Source organism: Lactuca serriola, chromosome 1 (assembly GCF_051521515.1).
Source record: "Lactuca serriola cultivar US96UC23 chromosome 1, Lser_US96UC23_V15, whole genome shotgun sequence".
Taxonomy (NCBI): Eukaryota; Viridiplantae; Streptophyta; class Magnoliopsida; order Asterales; family Asteraceae; genus Lactuca; species Lactuca serriola.
The window spans coordinates 6,461,603-6,473,697 of NC_136408.1; the positions used below are offsets into that span (position 1 = coordinate 6,461,603).

A 12,095-nucleotide genomic window follows, 5' to 3' on the forward strand; every position below is an offset into this window, starting at 1 on the left:
GTAGCGTTCTGGAAGCGGTTTAGCACCATTGGCTATAGGGACAGGTTAGGGCCGACAATTCTCGACACGACACGAAATAAACGGGTTTGGGTTGAGTTTTTCAACCCGCCAACCTGCCAACACGTTTATTAAACGGGTCATATATGAGTTTCTAAAAAAATAAACGAGTTGACCCGCCAACCCGTTTATATTTTTAATAAAAAAATATATATTTTTTATTTTTAAATGTATTGATATTTGGACTTGTAGTCCTAACTCATAAGGTCGTAAGTAAGTCTGTAACCAATTGATTTTCCACATTTAAAACGACATTACCTCTTGTTGCCAACTTGCCATGATAACGACGACTACCATAACACATAATAACGCACCCTTGATAACGACGACTACCATAACACCTAATAACGCATCCTGGGGGCGGTGTTTAAGCCATCATGGCAGCGTTTTTTGGGTGCCAGATCACGATAACGCCTTCTGGCGTTGTGCATACCAAGCAGTCTTAATAAAAATAATATAAAAAACTTCCAAGCCGATTAACTATTGAAAATTTAATAGGATAATTACTCATATTTTCAAACAACATATATTGTCAATACTTTTACCATACACTTTTATTTGCATTATTCATAACATACATTGTCATGATTTTCACCATACAACTTCATTCGTGTGCAACATACACCTAATAGAAAACAATTCCGAGATTTAATTACCATATAGTGACATTTTCCACAAAAATAAAATTAGTTAGTTTTTGGAAACATAAAATTCCCAAAAATTTAAGAGTTGAGTGAAGAAGAAAAAAGTTTACAATGTAAGTTTAAAACCCAACCCATTTTTTCAAAAAGCCTTTGCTCATGACATGAAAATCAAGAAAATAAAAACAATCAAAAATTCTCTTTAAATAATGATGCACTCTAATTATATTCCCTATCTCTTAAACACATTTAGTCGGTATAATCTATTCCATGAGAAGAAACAAACCAAGCTAACACAAGCTACAAGAATGACAATATAAAGAATAAATTATAGTTATTCTTGTAATGTTTTCTTGGATAAAGCATAAGTTAATAATTTAGCACGCCGCTCATTATAAGATGCTGTACAATGAATATCAAATTATTAATAACATAACATATGATTATTATAAGTTAAATGAGCCAAATAAGAAACTAATGAGATGCAATTAATTAATTAAGTAATTACAGAAGGGACTTACGCTCAGTAGGACGTGACATAAGAGGAACATGAGAAGAAACTTTCTTTTTCGTCTTACTTGTTATACTCACATCTGCACACATGAAAAAATATCACCATCTTCTATAGGAAGGAAGGAAGGAAGGACCAATAGATGATGAGATGAGGCAGACAAGGAAGGGCATTTATGTCTTTTGCATATAATATAACTCAAAATGCTATGTTAAGAGCACCAATACCATCTTGAATGGTTGAAAGATTAAGCAGAGCCTGATGGAAAATTGCAGCTTGGAGTTTGTATGTCTGGCATTCCTTCTCTAAATGCAACTGCAATGCTCGCCTGGAATCTGCTCTTAAAAGTCAAAATATAATTCAACAAATTTCAATGAAGGGATTTTATTTTATAAACTAAAAAAGTAGTACCTGAGGAGCACATAAAATTGAGACCTTCAAATTCACAAGATCGCAGAACTAATGGAATCTCTGGAGCCATTTTGTATTGAGGTTTCCTAGGCGTCTTTTTAACATCAAGCAAAGCATCCACAACCTAAACATATTTATATAATAATAATAAAAAAAAAAATTAATGTCATTCCAACTTAAACAAAATTCAAATCAATAAAAGTTACGCACATCGGGTGATTCAAGACCTTGGCCAATCAAGAACAACACAGCAACCATGCAACGAACCTGGTGCCACAAGAAAGCACTGCCTTTGATTCTCATAAACCACAGCTCATCACTGTAACTCAAAAAGAATAAATAACAATAAACATTTTTTTTAATAATCTTTAATTTTGGATATGTGTTTGAATTCAAACCTTCCATTGCAATGACATATATCGAATGATGTTATACGGCGCTTGTAATTATGCACATTCGCAGCATCCATCTTACAAAAATTCCTAAAATCATGTTCCCCAATCAGCCTTTTACATGAACTCTCCATTTCCTGATTTTTTTTTTAGAAAAAAAAAACATTTCATTATTCCAGCAGCAAGACCAAGACATAAATTACATTTATAAGTTAGCATACCAATATGTTTAAATTTTCCCTCCAAAAGAAGTATCTGTATTCCCTACTCAGACAACTAAACCTGCAAACAACCAAGCCACAATGAATCAATCAGCCTTTTACTTTTACAAATAAACTCATAAAAATTAAAAAGCTACTACTAAATAGTAAATATATATAGTTGATTAAAACTCAAAGATACAAATTTGGAAAACAAACCTTGCACTAAAATTATCAGGAGCAGGACACCAGCCCATCACTCGAATATCATTTGGGAGAGCTCCATTCAATATTCTTACATAATCCAGCTCTTCCTCTGAATACACAAAAAAAAAAACAGACTATAAGGTCTAAACTATTTTAATAATTTAGGGTTAAATAGCAACATACTTCTGATTATATGTTAATTTCTTCCCATTAAAACATTCTACTTTGAAAAACCTACCTAAATACAAAAAAACAATTTTCACTGATATAATTTGATATATATATTTTCAAAGTACAATGTACTAATAAGAAAAATGCTGTGTAGAAATTTATCACAAAGAAATGTAGCTGACCTTCTGGCCTTTTGTCTACAAATTCCTCAGAGGTATTGCCTCCATGTTCCTTAAGCTTTGACCTCAATAGTAAAGCAACAACCTAAACAATTATCATAATTGAAAAATTAAAACATGTGAATTTATTTTCTATCAGCTATAATATTTTCTTATAAATAAATTAAAAAAAATTTATCTACACTACCAAACACCAAAACCTAATTATGATAGCAGTCACATAATGCAGATCCAAATATAATTAAGTTTTTTTAGAGTTTGGATAAAGTGATTTTGATTTTTTTTATAAAAGAATAATTGAAGCATATGAAACTTACTTATTTTTTCAACTTACTTGCCCTACAGAAGAAACACCCTTGTCTGTTCTACCACATCTTGAATATTGCAAATCCTTCTTGTCACCAAGTACAAGTCTCGTCTTTTCAAGTGCTTTGAACAATTCAGACTGAAACAAATAATACAAAATCATATATGTCAAATAAGTTGCACATACTATTTTATCTAAATTCAAGTTAAGGTTGATCATTTAGACTTCCAATTTAGGTTGGATCAACACAGGGGTATAATGGTCTTTCTGTATTAAAGTGTGGTGGTTGTCATTTACGTTTTTACTTGTACTTTCTCTCTCTACAGAGAACCTTACCCTATACAGGGGAGATTGAATATAATTTCTCCTTTTCTCTACCCTAATCCTGTAATTTCTTGATCCAAACTGAATCAAAATCCACATTTAAATACTAACTAAAATACTAACAAGTACATTAAGTCAAAGATCCACAAACCTACCTCAACAGTTGGCTCCATCTGAGCTTCTGATGCAAAACCATAGAACCTGACATGTTAGACATGGCAAGTGTCAATACTCAATAACAACATACATAAAGGCAGCATATGGTAATTTTAGGCTTTGATATATGAGTACAATAACAAAGTCACTAACTAAACGTCTGTATAGTGTATATAACTGATTGTTTTTAACTTTTTAATACCCTTTGTCATATAATATATATACAATTATCCTAAACCAATGATGTTACAGTTTTAGGGTTAAATGCAGGAAATAACAATGTGTTCTGTTTATCATAGCATTGTACGTTAATTTTTTCCTGTTACATTGTGTAAAAATCTACCCAATTATACCAATGTTATCCAAATAAGAAAAAGAATAGAAGAAGAATTATGCGATAATTGGGTAGATTTTTCGAAGCATAATGCTTTAAGAAAAAAATTGAAACTACAATGTTGTCTTAGAAAGTAATGGAAGTAGGATGCTATATATTACATTAATAAATTGCAGCACATTGTGATTTCTTGCATTTAAAAACATGTTATTCACAACCTTCTATGCAAGTCCTTATTACACATTGTAGAATCATAGATAGTAAACAACTAAAGAGAACAAGTTACATAAAAGCAACATTTTCATACCTTTGACCAAAATACATAATTTTCAGAGCCACAAGTCTCTGTGAGTGATGATTCATGGAGTTGAAGCTATAACCTGTAGAAAAGAGTGCATTTCATTAACAAAACAGTAGTAGGTTATAGTACATAAATGCTAGTAACAAAATGTCTTCTCAAAAGTCAACAAAAGTCAAAGCAAAGATAGACCTGACAGTCTCTTCTTTGGTTTCCTTTTTCCATTCTCAACAGAGTTTCCTTGCTTCAACTTTTCCATTTTTTCAGCCAACATATTTTTGTCTGACAGATCAGAATCAAAATTCTCCTCCACCTGCACAAGGGTGAAAAAGGAACTTTCAATCTGCTGTTCTTACAAATACTTAGTAAGATGGATGGCATTGGCACACGTGTGTAAATATTATATATAAGAAAGGGTGCAAAACGACAATGACACTTTATAAAGTCAAATGGTTATTAAAGGTCAAATTAAGTCGATTGGGTTATTAATTAACCACTTGATCTCACCTATAAATAGAATTCATGATGTACCCCTTGTTTGGTTGTATAAAGCAATAAACTGGAAATGAATTTTCTTACCATGTTTATCAGTTTATCTTTCTCAAACATCAATCTTTTACAATAATACCATTATGATTTACATATTTAGTTATCATATTATGTATTTTTGGTATTTCTAATATTTCGTTTTCTCAATTATTTTTTTATAATAGTCAATTAACATATACTACCTCCGTCCCAAATTAATTGTCCACATTTGACTTTTGAAGTATTTATTCTTCAACTTTGACTTTAAATATTTTTGTTTTTGATGTATAATATTTGATTGAAAATATATGAATGAATTGTATTTTAAATGTTTTTTCATTGTTATAAGTTTCATCAAAATTCAAATCATATATTGTTTATGGTCTCATTAAGTTTATCACCAAACTTTTCCAATGTCTCATTTATGTCTTTTGATGCCTTCATATAAAAGCTACCAACTTCAAGACTTTTGTTTCTTTTACGTTTACTGGAGACACTAGCAGTTGGTCCTTGAGACATAGGAACATTCCCAAACCCTTCAACATCAATAGGTGAAGGTGAAGTTTTTTTTGTCTCTTCAGCAACATCTTCATCTCCAAGATCAATAGCCTGATTACCACTAGCTTTATCCTTACTGAAGATTATACAATGTTTGTTGCAATGCATACATGGTTTGTCGCGAACACAAGCAGCACCTTTATGAGTCTACATGAAAATTACAAAAATAAGTTGGATTTGTTTTCTTAAGGCTATACACTTTGAAAAATAGCAACGTATATTTTCGCTCTACCAACATGGAGAATGGAAATTCTGGAAATGCAAATAATTTTTTCCGCGTTTCTTCATTCTCGGTGTTAAACAAACAAGTGAAATGGAATGAATTACATTTCTCTCACTCCATTTCTCTGTGCCAAACGCACCCTAACATTAGAAATCACTTGGGGGTCGTTTGGGAGATCGATCACAAGTGAAATTCATGATGAAATTAAGAATTAATGGAGGGTTTCGGGTAGTTTTTTCCATACTTAAGATTATTGGTAAAAATGGGATTAATAGGATGATTAATGGATGGTTATAATGTTAAAACATTGTAATACTCGTTTATGAACAAGTATTGGTTCCCTAATCAAGAAAATGGGTAATTAGGATCATACTTATTGATGTTATGGAGGATATCACGAACTGGGGAAGAAGGTGATATGCTGGTGTTGCATAGCTTTACATTTGTAACATGGAAAGTCGTGTAGATTAAACTTGGTCATGGGGTGACGAACAGTAGAAGTAGGAAGGAGATATACTTGAATTCATTGTTCAAGAACTAGGTGAGTACATGTTATTTCTAAAACGGATCACACATCAAATGAATCATTTAACAAATGACCATACATTTCATAGATTGCATTCATATGTTTGCATGAGTTCCATTTGCTTGAGTCTTATGTTATATTTACAAGTTGTATCTTGATGGACATTGAAGAAATATGTATTGCATGTTGCATATGTAGAGAGCAACTGTGAGATAAAAACAATTCCCTGAAGCTCAACTAAATAAGAAATTCCTGAAAACACATTCCTAGTCCTACGCCTACCATCACCAAGATTCTTATTCTCACTGCCTGAACTTAGATTAGAGATAAACTTGTTTTGAGTAACTTGAAAGATCCCAGAATTCCCAACTACCTTGTGCTTGTTTTATATTGTGCATACCCAAATCTATGCAAAAGCACTAGTTGTATTATAGTTACCATTCTTTAATATAAAAATAATACATTCATATCAATTTATGAACTCAAGGTTTTTTGCCAAGTAGCTTCACACTTTATACTGATGGAGTACTTGCAATTTATATGCTAGGAATCCTAAGATGTGTGTACTCATCTTTTACTTTGAGAAAAACCAGTTATGACAGTCACAACTTGTTACTTGTTTGCCATTGCAAAGAGCAAGCAAAACCTGACCATATTGTTTAAAATGCCTATACCAAATTAAATCCTTCAAACACCTTAAATTGAACTAAATTGCAATTAAAAAAAAAAATGAAAACTTGTTTCGCCTCCAGTGGCAAGGATTTTTCCCTTTTCGGTTGTCCTAAAAGAACCACGACTTGCAGATAGACCAAACAAACAAAAAGAAAATACAAAACGGTCGTAACGAAACCGAGGGCTAACCTTGTGGCAGATACAACTAGAAACAAGTGATGCTAATTTCGCATTCGCTGCTTCCAGTTCCTGGGGATGAATCAAAAAATTAAAAACGAATACAGGTAAAAAAAACAAAAATAATACATCGAAAAACTAAATCAATGTACCTTTACTCTGTTTTCACTAGAAGACAACTTAGATCTTAACTCTATGATGAGCTCACTTTGGTTCTCCATGGAATGGGAAGGATGCTCGGAGGCTCGTTTTCTCCCTATTTTCCTTCCCTCTCTTTTTGCAGCTCAAGTGTTTGACAAAATGCGAGAGCGAGACTTTAAATGAATAAATGAGTACTTGTAAGAGTTTCGCAATTCCAAATTCGATTTTAATTACATATTTGATCCTTTCACTTTGAAAAATTCCAATTAGCTTAAATTACATCTTTTCTCCTTTCACTTTTGAATTACAAAAGTTTTCTTTCTTCCCACAAATTTATTTTCCTTTTCATTTAATTCTTTGTTTTTTTTTTTCAGGATAGAAGTCGTATTTTTTAAAACTGTAAAAAATATAGTCATTTTGTTAATTACATGGTTTAAAATAGTTAGTTTTGTTAATATCTGTATAATAAATTTATAATACATGTGGTCACAATTAAATGCATCATATAAAAAACAAACGTATCCATATTACCGTAATTATGTTGATAAATATTGATAGATACTCACACATCGTAAAAGTCTCAACTCCTGAAATATGATTTTTCGAGTTTTATCGAATTATTGTTTTGCTGGTTAGGATTATTCAAATTGGAACTAGAAGATCTAATATGAGCACATAAAGCCTCCTTTGATCTAAATCATTCCCATTCAAGACCAAACTTATTCATTATGAATAAGATACTTAAGTGTTCTTGATTATTGTAAATTAATCATAAAAAAATATATTGTTCCATGTTTGAGTTTGGTCTTTGCTTCTGAATCGGTTTTAAAAACATCTCGTATATACGAGTATGTGTGTCACAACTAGTTGTTAGCTAGAAATTATAGTTTTTATTTATTTGAAATTATTCAGCAAAAATAATTGTAAGTTTTTGTAACATGTCAAATGAGAAAATATAAAAAACTAAAAACTTTAAAAAAAAATCTTAAAAGCTACCGGAAGTAATTTTATAATTATGAATTTATTATTTACAATAAAACTTTAAAATAATCCTAAAGGAAAATTTTCCTTTGAATTCGAGTTTTTTCTACAAGAAATTAAAAGCTCCTAAAAAAACCTCTACAGCTCATTGCCGAACATATCCTTAATTCCACCAATATTCTATGTCACCAATCATTTTTAATTTTAGCAATTTAATTAAAAAACATAAATCAAATCAACTAAAGAACAGTTAAATTTGTTAAAGAAATGTGTTTGTTTCATATCAAATTCACCTTGCTCATACAGTTACCTACATAACATTTGGAATCCTTTATTCCCGGTTTTTCCAAAACTTTCTGTTCTCAACTAATACTACAAACGATTCAATCATCATCACTCGGATTCAAGAACGATGCCCATTCTCCAAAACTTTGTTGTTGAAACTAAACGATGAATCCAACCAGCCTTCCACTTTGGCCCTTTCCACAAGCGACCCAAATTGCTTCTTAGCATCGGGCACATCCAAACTCAAATCATCAAGCGATTCCGCCACTCTCCCAAATCCTTTGGTCATCTGAATCGGAGTTATCAATCCCGTGTTAAAACACTCCTCGAGCAACTTCCAAAGCCGATCATTCTTCTTCTCAATAATCGTCACCAACGACTTCTTCACAACCTCATGATGATAGAATGGCATCCCCAATTCCGATATACACCGACATGCTTCACGTTTATCCCCACCCGATTCAAACTCCTCCAAAAGCTTCCCGATCTGATCTTTCACATCCTCAATCGCCCACCCGTTCGTGTAACTCCCGCCACCTCCCCAACACCGCAAGATCCGCTCCCCGGAAAGCCGCGCGTTCAGAAGAGACCGCGCCATTTTCAACACCTTGTTTCCGACGGAATCCGGCCGTAACAAATTGCCGCCGATCTCCTCCAAATGTAGCGGCGCTAAAACATCGTCCACCACCGCACGGGCCAAAAACATGGCAAGATCCTCCACCACCACCGGAATGTCAAGGGCGATATCGTCCGCGGAATCAATCAACATCGTGAATCCGTTCACCACGTCATCCGCCGGAAAATATAAAGAAGACAACAAAACCGACGCCATTTCCTTTTCCCGTTTCTTCCGATCCATCGCCAACATAATCAACCGCTTCACGAAAACCGCTTTCAACTCCGGAAACGAAGAAAGGTTTTCAGATTCCAAACAACTATTTACCTCCAACACATCCCCCGTCAAAAAATACTCTTTAATTATCGATTGTGCTTTCGCTTTAAACGCCTTCACAATACTATCTTCCACCAATTTCTTTTCGGGATGAAACGATACCGCTTTTAAAGACGACGCGCACAACCACCCTTCAGAAGCCGCCTTCGAGATCAACGACTGTAAAAGTTCCTTCGCGTTTGGTATATCAAGCGACAAATCATCAACCGTGTCAATAATTCGCGTGAACCCTTTTGAAATTTGGCTTGAATTTATCAAACATTCTTCCGAAGCGGTTTTCAACAAATCTAGAAGCTTCCCCTCGGCTTTTTTCCGTTCCATCGCCATAATAATCGCGCGTTTCACAATCTCATGATGAAAAAACGGGACTTTCAAATCGTTAATACATCGGATTGCTTCTTTTTTGTCCCCACTCACCGCGTACTCAACCAACAAATTATCGATTTTCGCTTTCACATCCTCCACGGTTTTATTCCGACTGCCCCCCCACCGCCGCTCGATAATTTCCGCGTGAAGTGGGGCCGACAAATACCCTTTGTCAGCTCGTTTAATTACGTCTATGCCCTTGGACCCGCCCGGCAAAGCCTCCATTTCCTTTTTCAAGAATGCGGGCGGGAGTATGTCGTCTACGACTGCCCGGGCCACAAACAATGCGAGAACATCGACCGTGTCTGGAATATCAACGATCAGATCGTCTGCAGATTCTACAAGCTTCCGGAAACCTTTGTAGACTTGACGCGGATCGATGACATCAGCATAGAGAGAGGATAAAAGAACAGCCGCCATTTCTTTTTCTTTATCGTGTCGATCCATAGCCATGGAAATGAGTTTCTTTACAAAATAGTAGCTGTAACTTGGCATTTCAAGGTCTTTTAATTCGTTTGCAGTTGAGATCACATCGTCAGTGGCAAAATATTCTTCCACAATAATTGCAGCCTTTTTCTTGTACCCCTCAAATCTCGGACACACTTTTTTAACACCTGTTTTATCCTTCTCCTGAAAAAGATTATTGAAAGTATGTTGCTATTATGGGTAAAGAAATGTAAGTATGTTGCTATTATGGGTAAAAGAAGACGATAGACGTACCTCACTACTACTATAGTTTGGGTCATTACTATCAACAAAGCGATTATCATCCATATCGAGTATTCCTCCCCATGTTCCCTTCCCGCCACAACCACCTGTCATTTTTGGAAGAAAGGAATCAATCAAAATTTATTTATAAAAAGGATGGAATTCAAAGGATTCCAAGCGTCAGTTTGGCAATCAAATATGAGATGGAATGGAATTGTTAATTCCAATTCCGCCGGGTTCCGTTAAACGTGGTACCTTTCTTGGGACGGCCATCAGTTCCAGAATGCGAATGGCGGTCGTTTTTCCTCGGGCTAATTCCTTTGACGGGGCTCCCTTTGGTTGGACTATCTTTTCCATGACGAATCTTTGGGGATCTTGGTGATTTTGGAGATGTGGAAATCCTCAATGAAGGATCCCCACTTTCTGAAGCAGTGTGAAGTTGTTCCTTATGCTCACTCGACTTGTACCCTTCACTCATATCCATTTCTATTTCTTAAATCATAATAAGGGAATCAAATTTTTTGGAAATGGCTGAAAATTGGAACCTCCCCTCAAGAATCTTCAGCCACACCTACACCGAGTTCCTACAGAATAAAAACGTTTCGTCAGAGGGTTCACATATCCCTCTAAATCGTTCAAAAATCAAACCACAGATTGTTAAGCCAGTTAAATAAATGCAGGTTTTGCACAAAAATAAATAAATAATAAAAGAATGTTGTAAATCACGATTTCCTATCAAAAATCAAGAATGAAACAAGACGCGATTCTGATTTTGATTTTTTGATCATTCATAGTAAAATATTTAGAGAACCAATAGAGGTGGTGATAGAACTGATTATAGACATAAATGTAAATTTATCTAACTATTTCTAACTTTTAATCAACTATTAATCTGGTTATCAGATTACGATTCATCAATTTGAAAACGCATACCCAAACACCGCTCTAATCGTTCAAAATTAAACGACAGATTGTTATGCCATTGAAAAAAAAAATACAGGTTTGCACATAAATATAAGAAAAGAATGTTATAAATCAAGATTCCCTATAAGAAAACAGAGAGGTATTCAAGCAAGCATCGAGATTACGATCGAAACAATAACTCCACTGAAATTCTTTCGAGTTATACAAGGGTGAACATCTTATCAATAACTACAGGTTTGTGTGAACTCTCGATTCGCCCAAAATAACTTTTGCATCAGCACTAGATGATTCAAGTCAAGAATCCGATTTTGAAACCACATACTACGATTAATCAAACCGAAGATAGAAAATCACATAAAAACCCATAAAAAAAACCAAGGTGTTGAGACCTGAATTACCTGCTTATCGACGATAATCGATCAGAAATTTCTTGAAATAGAACACGGGTGTGGCAGATTATTTGTTAATACGACCGATTAACCCCTTAGAATCAGATAACTGATGTCAAAAACAGATCTCAACGAAATTTGTCCGCATAAAAGAGAAAAGAAATTGAGAGGGGAAGTTGGAGCGTAGGAAGAGATAAAGAAAAAGGTGAATTACATTTTCAAACAAGTAAGAGAAAATACCGGGCATTGGAAAGGGGAGAGAATTTGAGACACGAATTTTCCCCAAAGATTAAGGAAGGTAAAATTTGTGGCAAAATTTAGCTACTTTCCCCGGCTAACAAGAAAATTATATTAAATATTGGATACTTTATATATCAGGTTAGGGCCGTAAACGAATTGAACGTTCGGCGAACCGTTTGTGAACTGTTCGACGGAAAGTTCGCTTATGTTCGTTTATTTAATAAATGAACGAATATG

The 12,095-nt window shown here is 34.1% G+C and overlaps 2 protein-coding genes across 4 annotated transcripts; both read right to left on the reverse strand.

The window, feature by feature from the left end:
- Positions 1 to 605: 605 nt before the first annotated feature.
- On the reverse strand, positions 606 to 7,189 carry LOC145090990 (Pseudouridine synthase family protein). 3 transcript variants are annotated; one of them, XM_079028954.1, is made up of 16 exons: positions 7,025 to 7,092; positions 6,885 to 6,944; positions 5,199 to 5,421; positions 4,381 to 4,501; positions 4,198 to 4,270; positions 3,556 to 3,601; positions 3,104 to 3,214; positions 2,773 to 2,854; positions 2,432 to 2,528; positions 2,234 to 2,294; positions 2,019 to 2,149; positions 1,831 to 1,939; positions 1,621 to 1,744; positions 1,437 to 1,544; positions 1,220 to 1,291; positions 879 to 1,100 (listed from the first exon to the last, which is right to left on the reverse strand). In XM_079028954.1, exons 3-16 carry the CDS (start codon positions 5,307 to 5,309, stop codon positions 1,033 to 1,035), a joined length of 1,314 nt encoding a protein of 437 aa, XP_078885080.1. In that variant the 5' UTR covers positions 5,310 to 5,421; positions 6,885 to 6,944; positions 7,025 to 7,092; the 3' UTR covers positions 879 to 1,032. The 3 variants fall into 3 exon arrangements, with proteins under 3 accessions (XP_078885072.1, XP_078885080.1, XP_078885061.1); XM_079028946.1 differs by lacking the exons at positions 879 to 1,100; positions 5,199 to 5,421 and adding an exon at positions 606 to 682 and having other exon boundaries at positions 7,025 to 7,189; XM_079028935.1 differs by lacking the exon at positions 5,199 to 5,421 and having other exon boundaries at positions 7,025 to 7,188.
- Positions 7,190 to 8,249: 1,060 nt separating this feature from the next.
- LOC145091310 (MA3 domain-containing protein) lies at positions 8,250 to 11,892 on the reverse strand. Its single transcript, XM_079029040.1, has 4 exons — positions 11,628 to 11,892; positions 10,561 to 10,889; positions 10,318 to 10,412; positions 8,250 to 10,227 (listed from the first exon to the last, which is right to left on the reverse strand). The coding sequence occupies exons 2-4, from the start codon at positions 10,787 to 10,789 to the stop codon at positions 8,398 to 8,400; spliced, it is 2,154 nt and encodes a 717-aa protein (XP_078885166.1). The 5' UTR covers positions 10,790 to 10,889; positions 11,628 to 11,892; the 3' UTR covers positions 8,250 to 8,397.
- Positions 11,893 to 12,095: the final 203 nt, after the last annotated feature.